Source organism: Muscardinus avellanarius (genome assembly GCF_963383645.1).
Source record: "Muscardinus avellanarius genome assembly, chromosome: 2".
In the NCBI taxonomy this organism is placed as follows: domain Eukaryota; kingdom Metazoa; phylum Chordata; class Mammalia; order Rodentia; family Gliridae; genus Muscardinus; species Muscardinus avellanarius.
Genome location: NC_137787.1, coordinates 188,783,139 through 188,807,984, shown reverse-complemented (window position 1 = coordinate 188,807,984; position 24,846 = coordinate 188,783,139). Strand labels below are relative to the sequence as shown.

Genomic DNA, 24,846 nt, shown 5'->3' with positions numbered 1-24,846 from the left:
AATGAGATCAGGGAAATCATTACACTCAATTTCAGCAATATAAGTATTGCTCAATAATCAAGATTGTGTGATACTGGCTGAAGGACTGACACAGACGAATGGAACAGAAGAGAACCCCAAACCCACCGATGCAGATATGCCAACTGGTACTGACAAACATGTGGAAATAATTCAATGGAGGAAGAAGAGCGTCTTCAACAAAAGACTGGAACGATTAGTCATGCCTAAAGAAATCCTCACATGATACAGAAATTAACCCAAAGTGGTAATGTCTTAAACATGAAATGTGAAAATGATAAACTTTCAGAAAAAAAAAAAAACATGGGAGAAAATCTTCATAAGCTAAGGCTAAACAAAGAGTCTTAAGGTTGACATTAAAAACATGAGCCAAAAATGAGAAAATGAACAATCGGATTTGATTAAAATGACAACTTCTGCTCTGTGAAAAACTCAGCAAGAGTGGAAGAACAAACTACAGAGCAGACTTGGATTAACTATTTAAAACACACATCTGAAAAGGAGTAATAGCTAGAATACATAAAGAACTCCCCAAACTCAACAGTGAAGCCAGGCCATTCAATTAGAAAACAAGCAAAAGCCAGGAACAGACATTTCACTGGAGGTGAACTAGATGGCAAATAAGCATTATAAAAGTATGTTTAATATTCATCGCTAGGGAAATGCAAACTAAAACTACAGTGAGATACTACAACCCTTCATCAGAACGTCCACAAAAAAAAAAAAAAAAAAAAAAATAGGGACAACACCAAAATGCTGGCAAGGATGGAAGAATCTGGATTACTCACACATTGCTGATAGAATGTAAGGACAGAAAAGTCTGGCAGGTTTACAATTAAACCTGCAATTAACGTATGAGTGAGAAACTGCACCCTTGGCATTGATCGCAGAAAAATAGAGGCTTGTGCTCATATAAAAACTGTATCCAAATGTTTACTGGCAGCTTTATTCATGACAAACCCGAATCAGAAATAACCAAGATCTCTTTCAACAAGTGAATAAACTATGACAACTCCATCCCAGGAATGCTACTCTGTGATAAAAACAAACAAACAAACAAACATACAAAGAAACAGACAGACAAAGGAAGGAGCCGCTGATACACAAGATGCTTCGGATGAATCTCCAGGGATTTATCTGAGTGAAGAGTCAGTCCCAAAAGGTTACATCCTGTATGCTTTCAATTATATGACGTTCTTGGAATAGTAAAATTATAGAAAAAGACATGGATGGTTGGCAGGGGTTGAGGATGAGGAGATGAGGAGAGGAGACAGAGCTGGGAAGGGAACTGGGAATGGCTATCTGAGAGCAAGTGATCCTGTAGAGGAAGATGTTCTGTATTAATGTCAATATTCCGTGATATTTTACCATAGTTTTGTGAGATGTTACTACTAGGAAATACTGGGAAATGGTATATGGAATCCAGTATTTCTTATAACTGTACATGAATCTATAATTATAAAAGCTTAATTTTAAAAGGTAACTATATAACTTATGCTTTATAATGGAAAAACATTTTAATTACAAAAAGGGGAAACTTTCAATTAAGTTTCCAACTAGTACAAATAGGCAACCACAAAACCCAGAGAAACAAATGCAAAGCAGTATAAACAAGACCATAAACATATCTATAAACGACCTTATTTACTTTTCTCTCTCCCTTTTTTTCTTGTGGTCTTGGGAATCAAACCCAGGGCCTCATGCATGCCAGGCAAATGTTCTACTACTGAGCTACGTTGCTCGCCATGCAAACTGCTTTAAAAAGCAAAATTGTGTATAAAAGGTCAATCTGTATACAGAATTCAAATATATTAGCAAAAAATATGAAATCTATTTAAAACGATTTATAAAAACATCAAATAGTATGGAATACCAGAAAAATTTTCAATCAAGAATGTAAATCTATTCCAATGAAAGTACAAAATAGTGTCTGGAGAGATTAAAAAGACCTCAAAACAAAAGGATATATTTACCAATTAGAATATGTGATATTATTCTCTGCATCAATTCCCCACAAATTAAATTATGGATTACATGTGATCCCCAACCAAAACTCACCGAGTTTATGTGAGATTTTTTGTTTTCATGAAAACCAACAGATTTGTTCTTGAAAATGCAAAGGAGTCTACAGAAAAGCAAATGCCTAGAGTAGCCAAAGTACATCAGAAGAATGAAAACAAAGATGAAATTAGACTCCAGATATCAAGTCTTACGATAATGCCACAGTCATTAAGTCTGGCTTCTGCATAAGAAGAGATAAATGCAAACCAGAACAGAACGGAGAGCCTAGAAACAGACTCATAAATAGATATTTGCCTGATCTGAGAAAAAGCTATATACACAATTAATTGGAGAAAAGGGTCTTTTATATAAATGGTGCTGGGTTAACTAGGTAGCATATGAAAAAAAAAAAAACCCAGAAAGATTCCGTGGCCCCTGTCTGACACCATCCATACAAATAAACTAGAGATAGATCTAGAACAATAACTAGATATATATCTAGAACAAAGCTGAAATTAGATAATAAATCTTCTAAAAGAAAATATGGAGGATGGGTTATCATTAATTTTAATGGAGAAAGACACATTAAATAGGATATGCATACAAAAATTCCCACTAACCACAGAACATTCTTAAAGTAGACTTTGTTAAAATTAAGAATTTATAGCCAGGAATGGTGGTGCACATTTGTAATCTCAGTACTTAGGAGGCTGAGACAGGAAGATCACAGATTAATGGCCAACCTCAGCTCCTTAGTGAGGCTCTCTGCCACTTAGTGGGACCCTGTTTCAAAATAAAGAATAATATGTGTGTGTGTGTGTGTGTGTGTGTGTGTGTGTGTGTGTGTGTGTGTACACGTATGTATGTACGTATGTATAGGACTGAGATGTAGCTTGGAGATAGAATTTCCCTGGGGTCCATCCTCAGTACTATATAAAAAAGACACAAATAAACATATAAATAAATAAAATTAAAAACTTATGTTTGGAGCCGGGCGTGGTGGCACACGCTTGTAATCCCCGTGCTTGGGAGGCTGAGACAGGAGGATCGCGCAGGTTCAAAGCCAGCCTCAGCTACTTAGTGAGGCTCTCAGCAACTTAGTGAGACCTTGTTTCCAAATAAAATAGAAAATGGGTCTGGGAGTATAGCCCTGAAGTAGAAAGCCTCTGGGTTCCACCCCCAGTACCACCAAAAAAAAAAAAAAAAAAAAAAAAAAAAAAAACCCAAAAAACTTAATGTTTGTCAAAAGAAACTACTAAGCAGGTGAGAAGGCAAACCAATGATTGGGAAAAGATTGCATCTTGTATCCAGAATGTATAAAGAATTTCTATAAATCATAAAAAAGCAATCCAATTTTTTAAATGGACCAAAATTTCAGTAAGTATTTCTGAAAAGGCGACACCCAAATGGCCATGCATGTGAAAAGCTGCATCCAGGGAAACAACATCTAAAATCACAATGCAATACCTAGAATCCTATTAGTTAAGCCGGGCGTGGTGGCACACATTTGTAATCCCAGCATTTGGGAGGCTGAGACCTGGAGGATCGTGGTTTGCAGACAGCCTCAGCTACTGAGTGAGGCCCTCTGCAACTCAGTGAGACCCGGTTTCAAAATAAAGAATAAAAAATAGGGCAGGGGGTGTAGCTTGGAGGTCAAATGTCCCTGGGTTCCATCCCCAGACCCGCAAAACAAAAAACAAAACAAAACAAAAAACCCTAGAATCCTATTAGTTAAAACCAAAAGACTGATAACATCAAGTGCTGGTCAGCATTAGGGTTGGGAACATAACCCCCAAAGACTTGTATGTTAAAAAGCAGGTCCCCACGCAGCCACGTTCAGAGGTGGGAGGCGTTGGGGGCTGGGTCACTGGGGGCGTAGCCAGGGGCAGCGTGTCTCCAAGGGCAGGCCACCGCAGAGTCTCAGTGTGTGTGTCTGTCTGTCTCCCTCCCTCCCTCCCTCCCTCCCTCCCTGTCTCTTTCTGCTTCCTGTCACAGCTCAGCAGCTGTGGCCTGAAATGTGGCCTGAAACCTCCGAAACTGTGAGCAAAGAAACCTTTCTTCCTCTAAAGTTGTGCTTCTCAGGCACTTTGGTCAGAGTGGTGAAAATGCTGACTAAAACAGGATGTGGAGCAACTGGAACTCTTACTGGTTATAACTACTTTGAAAAATTATTTGGCACTCTTTACTAATACTGGTCATATGCATTTATAGTAATAATTCTACTCTTAAGTATATAGTAAAAGTATATATATGTATGTATATTCACAAAAAAGACATGTTCTAGAATGCCATAGTAGCCTTATTTACAATAACCTCCACTTAGAAACTATCCAAATGCCTATTAATAGAAGAGATAATGAGATTATGGTATGTTTGCACGGTGCATAATGCACTTCAACTAAAGAGAATCAACTATTGTTATAAAATGGATGAATCTCACAAAGATGATGTTGAGTGACAGAAGTTTATTAATAGCCCAAGCTAAACTATGGTGGTCTTTGCATATGAAAGTGGCTGGATTGGAACATGAAGAAGCCTACTGTATTGCTTGAAATATCTGTCTTATATCTTCATATGGGATTTTGTAACACAGTTTATGCATTTAGCTCTGTATCTAAGATCTGTGCGCTCTACTGCATTAAAGTTATATCTCAATAAAAATAAACTGAAACAGAAAAAAGTAATAAGATAATTAAACAAATACTTCTCTCATTATAACAGAATAGTTGATTACTTCAAGACAAATTGGGGACATACACAGATAATCATGGTGTTTAAGCTGTGTAAGATGCATGATTAGGCCGGTCACTTTATTACTCAGCTGGATACTGCCAACCAATTTAAAGTTTCTGTCCAAGTCCTATGCTGCTTAGTTTATATCCAAACTGGCTAAAGACCGAAAGCATTTGGAATATTAACAAAGTACAACATGTTACTAGAAATAAAAATGCAAGTAATTATAAATATTTTCACCATCATCAGATCTATATATTGCATCTATAATTCTTTTCAGCAGCATCAACATGTCACAGTACTTGAAAATTCCATGTCAAAAAGAGAAAATATAATGATCACTATTTAATCTGTCCTTTCATTATTAGAAATGAGGTTTATTTGGGCCAGAAATGTTATTTTTGAAGAAGCATTTAGAACTAGAAGTCTAAAACCTTGTCATTTAGAAATCAAATTCAGGATATGTCTAAATAAACTAGATGATTCTCTTATCTTTTTTAAACACAACATAAAAAGTACCCAAAATAAAAAATTAGCTGTTCATTTATATTTGATACCTACATGTGTGGCTAAATTTTAATCTACGTTTTAATGTGCTTTCAGTCACCAAGTAAAAAATATATCACTTAAAAATCTGTCAACAAAGCATGGTTCTTACATAATTTAAACAGCAGGGGAAAACTCGAGCTTAGGTACATACAGGAAGAATACACAGCTTTTATCTATAAAAGGGACAGAAATGCTCAGACATAAAACACGCATTTTATCTTTAGTAAGAGTTGAAATCTGAAATCTGTGCATTAAAAAGCAGGCCCAACAAATGTACTTGAAAAGATAAAATGAATCAGTTACTTAGAAATATGCAAGCTATGCGAATTGTTACCCAAATTTATATTTGGATTAGATTACAGTGCATACCTTCTTAGCACCTTTCACGTTTGAATCCTTAGCAAAAATATTAATGAATGAAAATTCACATTTACCTGATACACAGGCAACTTTCAATTACAACTACTCTTTCTTTCTTTCTTTCTTTCTTTCTTTCTTTCTTTCTTTCTTTCTTTCTTTCTTTCTTTCTTTCTTCAGTACTGCGGATGGAACCCAGGGACATCGCACCTCTGAGCTACACCCCCAGTCCTATTTTTTTAGTCTTTTTATTTTTTGAAACAGGGTCTCACTGAGTTGCGAAGGGTCTCGCTAAGTAACTGAGGATGTCCGCAAACCGCGATACCCTGGTCTGTGCCTCCTAAATGCTGGGATTACAAGCATGTGCTACCACGCCCAGCCTACTACCTACCTACCTACATACATACATACATACATACATACATACACACACATATATATATATATATATATGCTACTTCTGAATGAAGAGGATATAGATACTTCAAAACCAGAGCTAAAACTTTGTGGACCTTTTAAATTATGAACAGAAAAATGTTCTTATCTGGGAGAACTTTTTACTGTTATAATCAGATCTTAAGATATTTATCACTTCCAAATTACTAAGTGTAAATGGCACCAAATAAAACTATAACAACAAAAAAGCAAAAATCCCCAAACACTGAATTTACCACATAGCTTTCTAGACAACTGAGGTTATGACGTGAATGGAATTAGTCCTTCTTCTCTCCAGCAAGGAAGAGGAACATATCAATTATACATGACACGCTGTAACTGGCTAGGTCAACTGGCATGAGATTGATTGGTGATGTTTATTAAAATGGCCTTTAGATGTGAACCAGAAGAAGTAACAAGTGACAGATGGAAAAGCAAAAGAAAACAAATGTACAGTAAAGGAAGAGCTGGAGACTATTGTCATGGGCAGAGAGAATGGCCCCCAACAGGAGTCAGTAGAGAAAGACAAGTAACAGATAGGTGCACATAGCTCGAGCCAACACCAAAGAAAAAGAACAGATAGTTACAAGGACTCGGGGTGGCGCGAGGGCGGGAGAGTGCAAAGCCAGAGTCTCTGGGGGTCTGTAATTGTAATCAAGTATGTGATGGCAGAGGCTGTAACAACAGGTCTAGTGGGGGTAGTGATTACAGAGTTCAGGCAGAGCAGGAATTACTGGACGTGAGAAAATCTGTCCCTTCGTTTCCATACTCATTACAAAAACCCTGTCATTTCTTAAAATAACTCATCCCGGAGCTACTGTGACAGGCTCCTGCCTGGTCCCATCTCCAATTTCTCACCCCTCTACTCTGTTACATGTCACCTCCAGGATAATTATCTTTAAAAGTTGCTCGTACAGTCCCTTATCCCTATAGCTACCCCCATAAAAGTGTGCGGTGGCTCTGCAGTGCACAGGTAAGGGCCCATCTCTAGGTTTATAGTCCAGACCAACCAACATTTGGCCACTGGGTGGGTAGAATCAAGTCAGACTTGGACTTCGAGGACCTAGAAACAAGTCTTAGCTCTGCTTCCTTGACATGCCCTCAGAGCTTTCTGAGCTTCAGCCTTTGTGAAGCAGAAATATTAATGTATACTGTATACTGTTAAGTAATGATGTTACAAATGACAGCCAGCATCTATGAAGGGCTTGGTATGTGCCAGACTGCGCTGAGCAGTTTACATGAATTATCCATTAAAGTATTATGGATACTGTAAAATACTACAGAAATGCTAATTATTCTTTTCCAAACTCTAACCATCTGTTAGCAAGTCACTTCTAGAATCTTAATTGTAGTGAAATAGCTCCAAAAATGTACCACACTATCACTTAGTATTTTATCTCTCTAGGCTCCCGTTCCCCTGGCCATGTATTGGCCAAATCTAACCATTTAATCTGAAATCCATTAATCCCAGCAGGAAATATTTGAGAAAAATAAGAGATTTTAATAAAAATGAGATTCTAATATCATAGGCTGGCAATTTACCAGCTTCTCCTGACAGACGTGTCTTTCCTTCTTCTATTACTCTGATGCTCTAAGTATCGCTACGTCACTAGATCTGAAGTCAGGGAGCCCTGAAAGCTCATCCCTCTGCAGCATGAGGAGTGGGGCTTAAATCTTGGTCCTGCATAAACCTGGGGTGCTACCTGTCAGCTGCCTCTAGGACCTGAGGAAGGGTGGGGCCACGAGTGCTCTGTAAGCAGCTCTGTCCCAGTGCTGGAACTGCTTCTTGATACTGAAGTCGGGATAAGGAAGTGGTGGTCTTCAAGTTTTCTCAGAAAAGTCAGTGTTTCTAGTACAAAAGCAGGACTGAAACTGCAAATGTATCTATGGCTGAAAAAGCATTTTTGGATGTATACTATCTAGAACATTTTTATTTTCCCCACTATATCCTGTATTAGGTATCAAAATACTTAAATTAATTTGAAGTATAAATTAGGGTCTTCAGATTTTGGGAGAGGGGTCAAAATATTATGACCTGATGGGCCCTTTATCCATAATTTGAGCTGAGCGTGGTGGTGCATGCCTGTGACCCCCTGAGACAGAAGCAAGTAGTGAGTCTTTTAGCAAACTAGCAAGACCCTGTTTCAAAAAACAAAAAATAAAATTGGGCTAGGTGGTATAGCCCGGAGGCAGACTGCCCAGAGTTCAATCCTCAGTACACACACACACACACACACACACCCCTAATAATAATAATAATAATAATAATAATAATAATAATAATATAAATTAATTCAACAAACATTTCCAGAGTAGTTTTATGTTTCAGGTGCTCGATGTCAAAATTATAGCAGTATATTACCAAAAACATGGAAGAAGGGTTTTTTTTCCCCACATAAATTAGATGTTCTATGTCAACTACTTTTTTTTTTTTTGGTGGTGGTACTGGGGTTCCTAGAAACCCTTCTACCTCCGGGCTACACTCCCAGACCTATTTTATACTTTTTTTTATTTGGAAACAGGGTCTCTTAAGCCAGCTGGCTTCGAATCTGCGCGATCCTCCTGTCTCTGCCTCCCAAGTGCGGGGATTACAAGCGTGCGCTACCATGCCTGGCTATGTCAACTACTTTTAAGAACAATGTACACAATGGATGGGGTGAAGGGGGAGGAGGCAGTCTAAACTATTACTATAAGCAGTTGCAAATGGTATACGTGTATATTTAGATTGCTCTTGAAAATTAACCCTTGTTATCTTAATAGAATTCAATGTGATCTGTAAAGTATAGTCATATGTGTAGAACGATGCCAGAAAGATAAAACTGCAAGGGCAGAGGGCATGCGCTCCACAAATTTGCTGTATTTTAAGATTTAATATAACTCATTCATTCATACATTTCACTTTTTCATGAAGATTTTCATGAAGAAACCCAAAGAGCCCTTGGTACTCTATTGCCAAAACAACTTCCAAACTATGAACAATTTTCTGAAAACATGTCTTAGTGTTTCAGATAATGGCTGTGTAAAAAACTACCCGCAAAGTTAATGCCTTTGAATAATCGTTTTTGCGTATGTTTAATGATGCTGTGGGTCAAGGATTTGCATATAACTCTGTTGGTGAGTTTTCTGTTCCACGTTATTTGAATTCAGAGGTGCTGAATTCAGGGTGGGTGGAGCTGCGTGGGGGTGGGGGGTCAGAGATCACTGTACCTCTGGCCCGCACACTGGTACAACACTTGGAAGGAAGCTCCCTCCTCTTCCTTCTCAGGGCTTCTTTATGAGTCCTGCAGCAGGTGAGTTGGACTTCTTAGGTGTTAATTCAGGCCCCCAGTAGATAGAGGTGGAAGCTGCTAATCTTTTAGAGGGCAGGCTTAGTATGACTTTGGCCAGACTCAATGTAGACAAATTCAAAGATAAGGAAATAGATCTACCTTCTCAACAGAGGTTGTGTCAAAGAATCCGCAGCCATTTTTAAATCTAGAACACTTAGTTAAAAAAAAAAAAACTCAAAACTGAGCAAAATTTCTGGTTCACGAGGACTAACACAATTAAAAGCAGTAAGGGTATTAATGTTGGGCAGGTCAAGAAAATATACTGTATATTTCAACCAGATTATATGCAAAATTATATGCAAAAATGGGATTTAAATCATCAAGACTCTTAAAACATAGACTCTGAGGTAAGAGTCAAGAGTGACCATATAATTTATTGTCCAAACTGAGATACTTCTGAGTTGGGAAGAGGTGCTCTAAGTGAATGTGCAGGAAAACAGGCATTAATTACCCCAGGTAAACAGTTTACCTGTCCCAGGTATGGTTGCCTTTGGAGAAAAGAGGATAGATGGAAGCAGTGATAGCTAGCTATGCAAGGAAAAACATGTGTGGGCTTGCTAGAAGCCACTCAACATGGCCGATGGAGGAAAGCTTCAGGACAAGGATGTGCTGATGAGGGAGAGAACCTTACTTCTCCAAACGGTGCTTAGTCCCTAAATGTGCAGTTATTTCTTTCAATAAAATCAACTGATGTGTGCTCTGGGTGGCCTTAAGAAGAATCATTTTCTATCATCAAAAATAGCCTTTTAAAATGTATTTACTCCTGGGAGGCATCCTGTCATAATTACAGTACTGAGTTGGGAGGCAAAGATGGTAAACACACGGCACCAGCTCGCTCTCTCAGGGTGCACTCTGCCAGCTCTCCTCCTGAGCCCACCCACAGGCAGCTAGAGGATCCTCCCAGCAGACTGCGTCCTTCCTCCACGCAGGTAAGAGCACTCCAAAACTGCTGACGGCCGTCAAGAGCGAGAGTAGACATAGTCATGAAAATGGTACTCCTTCATGCAACAACACTGAAAACAAGTGATTCTTGCAGGTGAGAGAACCAAGCGGGGACCTTCGAAGATGACTGGATCGCGAGGTTCTGTCTCCAATGAAAGGGATCAGTGTCCTTATAAAAAAGGCTCGAGGGAGTATTTTGTCCCTTCCACCAGGAGAGGATGCAGCAAGAGGCGCCATCTATGAAGAACAGGACCTCATCAGATACTGAATCTGCTGGCACCTTGATTTGGGACTTCCTAGCCTCCAGAACTATAAGCAATACATTTCTATTGCTTATAAATGACTCAGTCCACGGCGTTTTGTTATAGCAATCTGAATGGATTAAGACCTATGCCAAAATAGATATATAACTATTGTTATTCATCCTATAGACACATTTGTCATCTATGATTAGTTAGAATGAATGAAAAATTCCTTAGAAAAGGTAGTCTAGTAAAAGCAATATTTTTGGTAGAAAATTTTTTTAAAATGTAGAAATCAAATTGTTTTAAAAGCTGTATTTCCATACAAATCAACATCATCAAATATATATTCACTGACAGTACATTTTGGCATATCAGAAGGATAACGATAGTATCTTGTACTTATTTTGCATAATGCCCAGGGCATTGCAAACAAGGTGGCTTAAACCATATTATTTGATGTTGACAGTAATGATTTTTATGCAAAGACAGATAAAATGTTTTCTGAAATTGACTTTCTAAAAAGCTCTGTCAACACTTTACTATATATAACTAGCCATAAAGACTGTTAAAATTATCTTTATATTATGCAGTCTCTGGTATTCATAAAAAAGGTCTACTATCATTATCAACTTTTTAAAAAAGAAAAATTTATTTAACAAATACTAGTATGATATGCTGATTATTTTGCATTTAAAATACATGTACTAAAAATCACTGCATCTCCTTGTGAGCCACGAAGACACACTGCCACCATTATAGCCAACATATTTAGGTCTCTGGGGGCAAAAGACTAAAGCACTCAAGACCTGCCCTATATGTTCTGTAACATCCTGTGCTGGTGCTGTAAACACAAAGGAGAAAATAGTAGAAATATGATCTAAATTAGGCATATAGTCCGTCTTAATATAGTAAGCATTGAGCCTTATTCTTAAGAAATCACAGGGCAGTATACTATTTTATGTGAACAGATAAGCCAAGTCTGGTGGCGCACACCTGTAATTCCAGCCACTTAGGAGGCTGAGGTAGGAAAACTGCAAGTTTGAAGCCAGACAGGGCAACACATCCTTGTCTCAAATTGAATTTAAAAAAGGGCTGTGGATTAGAGCTCAGTGGTGGAGTTCCTGGCTAGCAAGCATGAGGCCCTGGGTTCAATTCCCAGTAAGGGGGTGGAGGTTGAGAGAAATAAATGCTTGGGTTTCATTTTTATTTCTTTGACATTTTTGAAATTTCATTATTGCTATCTCATAGCTGCTAAGAAATACTTTATGTTTATTATACATCATTATTATACCATATCTATGTTATAAATTAGGAAATTAAATTGTATATGTTAACACGTACCTAATTATATAATAAGTCCTGAAACTCACTTTTAACCACATTAACACTTTCTGCCTTCATAGATGAGAACAGTATTCACAATTAAATACTGTCTTACAGAATTATAATCTATATTATTTGTTCATTGGAAACCTAAAGACAGATATATTTAGAATGTAGAACAATATTCTCAAACCAATTATAGAGAAAAACACCATGAGATTTCATTTAAAGGCTGCTGTAAACACATGTAGTAAGAAAGAAAATACTAATATGCATTGAATTATTAATATGATTTATGATTTACATATTTGAATTATTAATTTTTAAGGGGAAGGGAAGCATGGAAAATAACACTCCTAAATGTTTTAAGTAAAAGTTTACAATGTTTCTCTTGGGCAACTTTACTAAGTGATTTTAAGATCTCTATAATTACCATCTTCATCTAGTTTACTGAATCAATACCATCTTAGACTATGCAGCAGACCCTCCCAATCCTCCTCACCTAGTTGTAGTAATGAATAATCCAACAAGCATGCATTTAAGTCTGGTAAGGACCAGAAGTGTTTCGGATTTCAAATCCTGGAATATCATATGCATAATGAGATTTATCTTGGGATGGCACTCAAGACTCAACATGAAATTCACTTATGTTTCATGTATGCCTTATAATACATTCTGAAGATGTTTTGTACAATATTTTTGGTGTGTCTGTATTTTGACCGGGATGAGTCATCTGAGGTCAGGTATGGAATTGGCCACTGCGGTATCATGTTGGTGCTTCAAACGCCTCAGATTTGGGGATATTTGGAATTTTGAAATTTTGGATTAACAAAGGTTAACCCACACGACATCCCTTGTTCTGTTCTATGTCACCACAATGCCAAGGCTCTTAGCCTTGCTAGAATGAATAGAATGAAAAATATCTGCTCACATTTTCAATATGCACAAAAACAGTATGATAAATGTGTACACAAAAGATATATTTCTTCTACCTTTTCTTCAGTGACTAATGCCACCTTTCTCTAACAGAGGCACCACTTACTAACCCATAGTGGGAGTGCAGCAATTTCACACTCTTACAGAACATTGTAGGAAACTGGAAAAGCAAGAAAGAAAAGATAATAATTGCCTAAAAATATCAAATATTTTCACTTGGCATTATAGTAAAATGACCCAGGGTAAACCAGGCATGGTGGCTCCCATCTGTAATCCCAGTACCTGGGAGGATGAGATAGGAAAGTTGCAGGATCATGGTCAGCCTCAGCAAGTTGGTGAGACACTGTTTCAAATTAAAAAATAAAAGAGGCTGGGGCTATAACTCAGAGGTAGAATGCCCCTGGCTACCAAAAAAAAAAAAAAAAAAGATTCAGGGTGGCAGTTTTATAAATTATGTGTGATAAGATCACTTTGGTAGGTCACAAAGAGGACTTAAAAAGAGTGAGTAAAGATGAAAGTGCAATACAAGCAACATAAGTTTTACTGTGGTTTCATGTAACATTGGCTTCGGCTCCATGTGTTTATTCTTGTGTTATACTGCACCACAATATCAAGTGTGTTTTCTACTGAGGGCTCCGGTACAAAGTCACTGCTGAATTGACCAAGAGAAGTCAACAGATTTCTTTTCCAGTATTTTGGGTTTTGTCAGATAAGAATTTAAAAAGTTACAAATTACCTTATTTTTCTTAAAATATCACTTTGATATGCTTAAAAATCCTAACCATACTTTTTAAAAAGCAATAAGCAAGAACAAAAACCCCACATACCCATCTCTGCCAATGATTTCAGCAAAATGAATGAGTGTATAAGAAAGTGATTATTTTACCAGCTGTAATCTATTTTTTATTGGAGCACTATAGTTTCACATCATAATGTAGATTGTGTTGACAATGGCACATTCACCCGTACTTGGTGCCTTCCCTCCCAATACTGAATGTCCATGTTAACTGTGTTATATATTCACATGTATACGCATACTTGAATGCAGCTCTTCCATTAATTAACCTCAGCCTTCTTCCTCCCTAAAAACTGTAATCTATTTTAAACAGTTCATTTTGATACTTTTCTGTGTGGTTAGAAGTAAATTTCCAATATTAAGTAGGTGAAGTATCAAACATCCAAGGACTTCCAATGTTGATTTGTTACTGGACCTCCCAAACCATGACTTCAATATGCCATTGAAAATTGATTCAGATACCCTATATCCTTGTTCTGACTCACATGCTTAAAAAATTTCTTATTTCAGGGACCTTAGATAATTGAGGAGAGTGACCAGTAGAATAATGGAAGGAGAGAGGGAAGGAGGAAGTTGGGGAAAGGAAAAGGGAGAACTGACAAAAGAAACTGTAAAAATTGTGCTATGCCCCTGGATGAAGGTACCACTCACTACCTGTGTCACTGATGTGTATAGGTATTGGTGGCTAGTGGGGCGGGAACTGAAGGGAACACACCAAGGCCCGCATGCATCTTTGCATGATTTTGAATCTCACTATGATATATAATTACAATAAAAGTATAAAACATCTTAAAAGTATCTTATTTCAGTTTAATAATTATCGGTTTAAACTAAATTTTATTTTACACAATCAAGCTAATGTGTTTGCTTTATATTAGTTTTCTTTTAAAGAAAAAAAAAGGGGGTGGGGAAGGGTTAGAATATTAGGCCCAAAATTTCCAAAGAGGCTTTAATCTTTTAGGAAAACAAAGCTAACTCTATTTAGTACTCAGTGTATAGAGCATGATAAAATCTTAGCAACTTGAAATATTCCATTTCGGACATTCTGATGTCTTTAAACTTCATCAACACATTTATGTGGGGTTTGTTTGTTTTTGTTCTCTTTGTGTGGCACTGGGGGTGGAATCCAGGGGGCTTTTCTACCTCTGAGCTATACTTCCAGACCTATTTTATATTTTATTTGGAAACAGGGTCTCACTAAGTTGCTGAGAGCCTCACTAAGTAGCTGAGGCTGGCTTCAAACCTGTGTGATCCTCCTGTCTCAGCCTCCCAAGCACTGGGATTACAAGTGTGCGCCACCACACCCACACACATTTATGTTTTACTTACATGTTTTAATGAAATATAGATGTCTAAAATCATAGATTACCATTACTGACATCATTCTACTAAAGGCTTCGTTTAATCTAGCAAAGCATAAAGGTATGTAAAAGAGCCTAAATGTTCCTCTGGTGGGCTGAGAATAAATTTTAATAGAATGAATCACAACTGTCAAAATACCAAATAAATACAAAGGCAAAGATATATAATATCTGGCATATTTATGCATACCATTAAAGTGTCCTATTTCCTACAAAAATACTATGTTTATATATTTACTTTCATAATTATTCAGTCCCTGTAAATTTTATCATTTAAAAGTTTACTTATATTCAAAATCCAATAATTTCCCCCTTTAATTTAGAGAACTTACAATTTTTTATACTATAGGCCGTAAAATTATATATATATATGCGCAAAAAAAACAGATAGCAAGAATAGGTAACAGGGAAAAGCCAAAACAGAAGCAAAGAAAACTCTAGCGTGGAGTTGCCTTCCCCAAAGGCCTAGGGTTTCCAACAAGGACTAAAAGAAAAGCTGTGCCAAATAAAAAATAAAATAAATAAAAATACCCTTCAAGAAATTCCCTTAAGTACAGTGCGCATGGCTTTATGTGAAGATCCTTTCTTAGATATATGTACAAATGTATCTATACATGTATTTTAATATCCCATATAGAAATTCCTAAAAGTTCCCCTATAGCAATTATGTCATTCAAGTGTCCTGAAAAATGTTAGCAAATAAAGACTCCAAATCTGTTGGCTCTCCTTGCTGATTGACTTTTATCAGTGCCCCCACCTTCCCCTTAATGCTTACTAATTGTCTGAATTTTCCTAAACTATAGCTAGAAAGCCAACAGCCTCCACTTGCTGGCGGCCTGAATGCTTCACATCGGTGCACAGCCACGTCACCATTTGCTCCTCTTGCCAGAGCATTGATCAGTATGTGGGAAGAGTTTATATCTTCTGTCTATACATAGTAGATGGTTGGCAGGTTATTCAGTTATTCCTGCTATTTCACTTAAAAAAACCCCTATACTGATTTCTGTGATTATAGATTTTATTGATACAATTATCATCAAATCTTTAGACAACTCTTGCAGGTCACAGCTGCTGATTCTGTAAGGCTCATTATTCAATGTTGACCCTTCTCTCGCCTCATCTAGAGGGAAGCGCTCTCAGAGACTTCAGCGCTGGAAGGGAGATTATCTCCCCATATGCAAATGAACTTTAAAAACTCCAATCCTGGGATGGCAAAGAGAAAACTAAGTTGTCAGGTTCTAATATTAAATGCTGCAAAAAATGAAACTTTCCCTTTTATTGAAAACACTCATTATGTGAAGTTTAGTTATGTGTTAGGATTGATTCCTAGAGATCTACTGCATACCATCAGCATGGTGTCTCTAGTTACCAAGAACGTGCTGTATATTTAAAAATTTGCTGAGAGGATAGATTTTATCTTAAGTGTTCCTACCACATCAAAAGAATGAATGAATGAAATAATGATAACGGTGGGAAGAAATTTTGGCAGTAATGGAAATTTTATGGCATTGATTTGGGTCATGGTCTCATAGGTATATGCTTACCTAAAAAAATCAAGTTGTACACATTAAACACATATACTTTGTGTCAATCGTAACTCAATAAAATGGCCAAAAAAAGTTATAAAAATGATGAGCTTTTGGAATCATTCTTAAATTTCTTTCTTTTTTTTTTTTTTTTGTAGTACTGGGGTTCCTGGAAGCCCTTCTACCTCCAAGCTACACTCCCAGACCTATTTTATATTTTTATTTGGAAACAGGGTCTCTTAAACAAGAGCGGCTGGCTTCGAACCTGCGCGATCCTCCTGTCTCCACCTCCCAAGTGCGGGGATTACAAGCGTGTGCCACCACACCCGGAAAATTTCATTTTTTTGATCATATGAATTCATCTAAAAAGAGATGCGGAATTGGGCACCCATACTAGTTCTCCTTTTCCAGACTTTTTTTTGTGGCCATAATTCTGTTTTTAAATCTTAGTTCTATATTTAAATAGATGTAAATCTTACCATTAGTTCTTTTCTCAATACTTGAATTCTTTGTTTTATGTTTGCCAGGGATTAGTCATCAATTCTTCGTGATATATAGTTATTCATTTTAAAAGTGACTCATAGCTATTAGGCTGTGTATCTTGGAAGCCCAGCTCACGATTAAATTTTGGTTCCTGGGGAAGGAGCTAGCTGTGGAGGAAGCGATGGTGGCAGAGCTCTGCCGTTTCACTCACTTGGGACACGTGTCTTTTGATAGATTCTCTGCTCCACAGCACCAACTGGTCATCGGCCAAAGATCTATGTGTTATGTAGCAATTGGCAAAAAGCTTTGGTTTTAGAGTACGTTTTTAATGCTATTAACTGTGAGAAGAAAAGGAAAACCAACTGTATCACTCAAAAGATATGAAAATATTAATGTTTTAAAAACAATAACTTAACTTTGGGTAGTAAAAATCGATGCCTTTTCCCAATCTTAAAATACCTCGTGCCCTCTAGCCCAGCACAGCGTATTAAGTCTCCACTGTTGACCTTACCCCTCTCAAGTTCTATCCACAGCCACGTTCATGCATTTTGAGTCTCTGTTCCTAGCTACACCCATTAACTTCTACTCTCTATACTCTACCAGTAGGTTTCATCTCCCCTCTCAATCTGAACTATGAAGATGATACTGTACATAGTCATATATTATCTGACCTCTGAGGCTTTATTCAAATATTCTCACTACTTATTAGGCATTGCTAACTTCATGATTATAATCTCCCCCAACTATTCCTCCATAATTCTATGCACGTATGTTCAAAATGTTAAAGATTATTTTGACCTTTCTCTCTCCCTCTCCCATTGTCTGATTCGTTATAACATTTTATCGTTCTCTCCTTTCTGTTCCTTTCAACACCATGCTAACTCTAAATCTTTATACTTCATATAGATACTAAATTATCCCAATATGTACAACTATTTTTCCTGTTATAAAAGAGGGGTCTGTTACCATCAAGCCTCTATCAAGATAACCTCCATTTTACTATTTCCCTAACAGTTTTGATTATGGCCTTGAAGGACAGGGTCAAGTCCAAAGTCTTTCCATTTTCTATAATTTAGCTTAAAAAGTGTTCACCTTGCCTCCCCTCACACTTCTATAACAGTTCCTAGGTTAGCCAATCTGGTCTAGTTAGCATCCAAAAACTGAATTTTATGCATTTCCCACGCTATTTCCTCCATCTGGACGACATCATGCTCCTGATTCTTTAAGGTTCATCTCAAACTTTACCTCTTCCCTCGCTGGCCCAATGAGAAATGCTCTCTCAGAAGGTGAGAGATGGAGGAAGACTCTCCATCTCCTCTATCTGCAACACTAAAATCAACTCTTAACAAATATCTCTTCTCTAAGACTGAAATATTTGTAGAAACCGAGACAATACACACACTTCTCTGAACATCGCTCTTTCAATGTATTCTTCTCGATCTGTTCCTGTGTACCAGAAGTGGTGCTAAGCTACTGGTTTGGTGTTTAGTGAGAAAGTCACACTGCACAAAGATCATCACACAAACAAGTAAATGTGGATGAGAGGTGCAAAGAAAGGGAAAAGAAGGGGGCACTGATGTGTAAAGCCTGCATGCTGAGGCAGGAGAAGTGTGGAGTTAGCTTGGTGTGGGATGACAGAAATTAATCCAGCTTGGGAAGAAGCAGAAGGCCCCCTAAAGGGGGAAAGTATTTTTTAAGCAGGGATGAAACAATGAGTACAGATTAACTCTGTGAAAAGGTGCAATACAGGCAGGAGAGTCCAGAGAAAGGACTTTCAAGGAATGAAAACAAGGCCAGAGTGCTAGAGCATACGGAGGGCTGTCAGAGGTGAGTCCTCAAAGGCAGGCGGGGGCAGGCTCATGCTGCGCTTTAATATTCTGCTGAGGGTTTCTGGGCTCTAACCTAAGAACAAGTGGCTTCTGAACAGCATGTCCTAAGAAACTTTAAGTCCGGACCATGGCTATCCTGAGGATGGGTAAGAAAGAGAGAAGTAATTCTGAAATCAGAAAGAATTCTAGTTTTGTTACCACTGAAACAGCTCTATACCCCTAGGACCCCTTTCTGTGCCCTATCTCACTCGACAAAGTCAAGTGAAAAAACAAAATCAAAGTATATGAATGCACCCTTATAGCCAATTTCAACTATCCACTTGGCTTTGCCAAGAGGTCATTTATATACATGCATGTGTGCGTACCCATGAACACTTATGGAGTATGGGCCAGTTTTATGTTGGTTAAAGGCAAAATACTCCAAAGAAAATGACCCAAGCCGGGTGTGGTGGCGCACACTTGTAATCCCCGCGCTTGGGAGGCTGAGACAGGAGGATCACACGGGTTCAAAGCCAGCCTCAGCTACTTAGTGAGGCTCTCAGCAACTTAGTGGGACCCTGTTTCCAAATAAAGTATAAAATAGGTCTGGGAGTATAGCCCAGAGGTAGAAGGCCTCTGGGTTCCACCCCAGTACCACCAAAAACAACAACAACAACAACAAAAAACAAACAAAAAAACCAAGAATAACGACCCAATGAAAAGCCTCATCTCGTTGTTTAGCTATGTGTTAGTGCTATACTTAAGGTTAAATGTTATTCTCTTGTTTTTTTTTTTTTCATTAAGGCCCCTTAAGGGAAAATATTTTAAGAGACTACCAACAAAGTATTTTTCCAAGAATTGTTTAAATTCTAATTGTTTTTTAGTTTTACCTTGTCTATACTGTGAATTTCAAAATGCAAGTAGGAATTTAAGTTATTTCATTAAAATTATAAATATAGCACAGGTAAAATTTTAAAAAGCTAGGGTGACAAAGTTACTAATAAAAGAATGACAGTTTTTTGAGCAATTTCTGCATGCCATTTATTATGCTGGGTTGCCTAAATACATATTATTTCATTTAATTCTAACAATTCTAAGAGGTGTCTGCTATTCTCCACTTCACAAATAAGGAAACTGAGGGTTATGGCAATAAGCAGCATTTCCCCAAACTATATACACTTTAGACCTGTACTATTCAAGGTAACCTGTGGCCATATGTAGCAATGGAGCCTTGAAAAGTGGTTAGTTTGATGTACTTTAAATACCATATACCAGATTTAGAAAACACAGCATAAAAGGAAAGTTAAAAACTAACTAACTTTTGAATATTGAGAATATGTTGAAATGGTGATATTTTAGATATAGCAGGTTAAATAAAATGGTTACTAAAATCAATTTTACTTATTTATGTTTTGTAAGTCATCTACAAGGGATTTTTAAATTACCTCTGTGGTTCACATTATGCTTCTATCAGACAGTGCTACCTACACCAAAGACTGGAAGCTGAACTGGCCAGCAGACACCAAGTTGAAAGACAAAGTAGTATATAGAGAAAATATGGATAGATTCATGCAGATCTTGTTTTAAATCTCCTCTCCACCAATGACTGGTCTTGGTAAGATAACATACCTCTGTACTTGGGGTATGTCATCTGCGTTATGGTGAAATTAAATATCCCCAAACAATTGTTGTATATAATACATAAAGCAGCTAGCTAGCACACAATGGGCAGAGAGGAAACAGCTACTGAATACCTCTTATGGCAACCGGTTAGTTTAAAAATTGGTCCCCAAAAGAATAGAAAATTCACTCATTTGAAGGCCATGTTTTATTCTTCTTAAGAGGGAGGAGTTAAAGAACTCTGGCTTTAATGCAACCTATGCCCTGTATGTTGTAGTATATTTTATGTAACCTATAGACAACCTTCTATCCTTTTAGAATTAAATTGTGTCTAAAACACTACAGACTGAGAAACCAGATGATGAGGTCAGAGTGAGGTATTGAAAACAGGATGCAGAAGTAAGGGCCCAAGTGGTCCTTGTGTATACGATAGCTGAAATCCAATGCAAAAAAGTTTTCAACTCTAATGCAGCTGATCCATGGTCTTTTTTTTTTTTATCAAGAACTGAGACTAATGAGTAAAATGGTATCTGGGAACTAGATTCTTATTCTTTTTTCTTTCCCTGGGTGATAGCAAACAAATTATTCTAGTACACAGACTAATCCATTATCATAGAGAAGTAATCTGCATTACATCATAGGAAACTACAAAATTATGTGGACCCTGCTACCAATGACTCCCTAAGTCCTGTCAAGAAAGAAGTCTGCCCTGTGTCAGTGTATGTATGTGTCTTTGTATCTTAATGTTTGCATTTAAATGCTAAGGGTGGCACAGTTGGAGTGCTGACTTGGATTACTATTGGCTCTATGTATTAGGCCTGAAACTGACACGTGACAATGTATAAGACTGTGTTGTTCTTAATGTGTTTTCTGTTCAACTGAGTGGCACTGTGGGAGGCCTTAATAAAGGATTTGAGTTGCTCAATGGGCCCCCTCAAGTTACACACACACAAAGTTTAACGCCAAAAATATTCACCCCCTATCTCTCCAACAACTTTAAGAAAATAAGATTGGATGAGCCCAAAACTTATCAGATTCACAGGTTTTGGAGCAGAGTAGAGACCCTGAAAATATCAGTGTGTTTTAATTTGGAATTGGACACAAGAAGTAACACAATTCTAGTCTTACTATTACAGTGAAACTCCGTTCATTGGGGGTGGAGTGTGGCGAGGGGCCTTTCCTTTTATCTCATATGTAATATTAAAAAAAAATCTATCACTTATAAAGAATAAGAGTACAAGTGATTTGGCCCTGGCTCTTTCAAATCAGTAGAATCAGACTTACTGACAATATGACTGTGTCTACAATACACTCACAACTATTTTCAGTAAATGTCTGCCCATTTATAGGTAGAATATGGCAGGAAAAAAGAAGACACTGTAATTGTCAGCAGCATTAACTAGTAAGAACCTGATGAAAAGAGTCATGTGTAATTAAAGAATAATTAGAAAATTTTACCAAAACTTTGAACTAAGATATTATTACATCTCTAGCCTTAAAATTATGGAGAAAAATACACTTCATCTATTTAAAACAAACATTTTAAATCATTTAAGCTATCAGTCACCTTTCCAAAATGCATACTTTAGTACAGTTTATCAGGATAAAGATTATTTGCATTAACTTTAAATGAGCTAATGCTTGAGTCACACTTTTGAAGAAACTGGCAGTTTTGAATCCTGGAATGCCTCCCCACCACACACACACCCTTCCCTTCCCGAGGGAGGAAAATGTGGCTAGATTTGGGGAAAAAAAAAAAAAGAAAAAACTAAGCCGCATTCTTTTAATGTGAATGGCATAGTTCTGCTTCTATATGCTAATGCACTCGCAACCCCACTGAGTTGTTAGGAAGTCTTCAAATAATTTGATAATCTGTCTTAAAAAGTTTCGCACCAAAGAGTTCATTTTTGCAAACAGCCTTGGCAGCACTGAATCTTTCCGGAGACGATAGCGGTCTCCTGGCCCTCGCACTGACATTAATTGCGGGATCACCTGTGTTCAGTCTTTGCTGTCAAACACCGCACCTGTGTGTGCGACCTGCAAACGCCCCGCCCGTCCGTCCGCGCACCGCACCCCTCTCCCCAGCGCGCACCCCACCCCTCCCCCCCAGCAAGTTTTAAACTTTGTTTCCTTTGGGGTTCGGCCCGAGCGCCACTAATAATATCCAAGAGACAAAGGGCTGCTGCGCCGTGGGTAAACGGGGTGCCCAATTTTAGTTGTGAGACAAAGCCCTCCATCTGAGACCAGAGCGGGGCCGGGGCCCCTGGGGCTCAGCCCGCGGCCCGAGCCTGCGGGCGGCCGCAGCTCACCGCTTCACTCGGATGATCTGGTCCCGCATGGGCTTGATGTCCTGGAAGCTCTGCTGGTTGACCAGGCTGTAGACGAGGATGAAGCCCTGGCCGTTCTTGATGTACAGGTCCCGCATGGACGCGAACTGCTCGGTGCCCGCCGTGTCCAGGATCTCCAGCACCGACGGCGACGAGTCCACCTCGATCTCCTTGCGGTAGAAGTCCTCGATGGTGGGGTCGTATTTTTCGATGAAGGTGCCGGTCACGAACTGCACGGTCAGGGCGGACTTGCCCACCCCGCCCGAGCCCAGCACCACCACTTTGTACTCGCGCATCGTCCCTCCGCGGCCGCCGCCGCCCGCGACATAGACCTCCGCCCGCCGCCGCCGCCGCCGCGCCCGGACCGGCCCCGCCGCCCCCACTCACGGCCGCGGCCGCCCCGGCCCCGGCGGCGGGCCGGCAGCACAGGGAGCGGCGGCCCTGGGCGTGGGCCGAGCGGGCGGCGAAGCGACCCCGCGGCGCCGGCGGGGACGGAGGGCGAGCCGAGCCGGAGCCGCCCGAGCGCGGCCGCAGTGCCTGCCGCCGCCCCGCCCCTCGCGCCCCACGCCCAGCGCCCGCCCGCCGCGCCGGAGCGCGCGCCCGAGCCCGCCGCAGCGCGGCCGGGGGCGGGGCGGAGGCGGGGCCGCGGCTCGCCCCGCCCCGGCGCCCGTCGTCAAGGCGACCGGCCGCGCGCGCTCCCGAGAGGCTGTGCGCGGCGCGGAAGCCTCCGCCCGTGCTCAGATAAACAAGCCCGGCGTCCGCCCGCCAACACCCCACCCCGCGGGTTCCGTCCCTGCCCCGCGCCGGCGGACTGCGCGTGCGCGCCGCCCGACCGAGGCGGGAGCGGCGGCCAGCCCGACTCCCAGGCTCAGCCTGGGGAAGAGACGGGGCGGTACCCGAGCCCGGCGTTAACCTGAGGCGGGAAGTAAGAGGGAGACACGCGCAGTGTCCAAGAGGAGTCCCGGGCGTGAGGGTCTCTGCCGGGCAGCTCGCAGCCTGAACATTCCAGGAGGGCTGTCTTTGCTTTTGTGTTGCATGAACATAAAGATGTGAAGGTAAAGATGTCCTTAAGTAAAGATGTCCTTTGCTTGCGGACACGAACGCCTCCAGGCCTCAGCCTGGTTCAAAACACAACGGAATTAAGGTAGATGTTAGACTCTGAGGGATAAATGAAAGTCTCTTCCAGCAGTTGCGCTAGGAGTAGTCTGCGGCGCTCAGACATTACGCAATCCGGGTCGATGCCCGATGACGTTTGCAAGACCCCGTCCCGCCTCCCGCCGGCCCCGCCCTCCAGGACCTGCCAGCTCCGAGCTCTTCCCACGCCCTGTCAGCCACGGGTGCGTGGAAAACCTGGAGAGCGGAGCTCCCAGCGGCTCCCGAAAGGCCCGGAGACACCTCATAGCAACAGCCTGCTGGGACCGTCTAGTAGGAATCTGAGGTTCATTCTAGCCAATCAGATCACGACTCTGGACCCCACGGTACCACTCTTGACCAACAGAGAGGCGTCTCCTGCCACAGATGCCCCTGTTCCACCAATCGGACACACTAAACGCGAGCTGCCAGCCCTCCCCCCACAGCCTCTCCAGGCTGGGCATTTGCCTCTGCGAGTGCCCCGCCAGCTAATGGTAGGCGAGCTAGAGGATGACGTGACTGGGGCTGGGCCAACCAGAGCCCGCGGTGCCCTGGCCTCCAGGGCGGGGGTGTGGAGACAGGGCAAGCTGGTGGGGTTCGGGAGGGGCGGAGATTGAAGGGCCGGTCGCAGCGCTCTGTTGGCAAAGGAACAGGATGCGTTGGCAGGCGAGAGTGATGAATTCTGCTTTTAACGTTCTCGTGGCATTCTGCCTAAATGATGGGCACGAAAGTAGTGCTGCGGGATGTGGGCTGAATCGAGAAAACAGGGACTTTTGTCTGTAGGGTGAGAAATTTTCCGGTGCTTAAGGAGGCATCCTGCAGCAGTTGCACTGGCGTTCCAAGAGTGTCTCCTAAAACATTTATTTTTCTTTTACTACCTAGCGTTTTGGCTTTTTTTTTTTTTTTAGAACTTAGCGTTTTGGTTG

The 24,846-nt window shown here is 40.1% G+C and overlaps 1 protein-coding gene across 1 annotated transcript in view; it reads right to left on the bottom strand.

Moving 5' to 3' along the window:
* Positions 1 to 23,085, bottom strand: part of RAP2A (RAP2A, member of RAS oncogene family) — a gene marked incomplete at both ends in the record, with an annotated part of 32,463 nt that extends 9,378 nt beyond the window's left edge. The window contains one exon of the mRNA XM_080688834.1: positions 22,772 to 23,085. Within this exon, the coding sequence (XP_080544960.1) occupies positions 22,772 to 23,085 (314 nt within the window). The remainder of the gene's footprint in view (positions 1 to 22,771) is intronic.
* Positions 23,086 to 24,846: the final 1,761 nt, after the last annotated feature.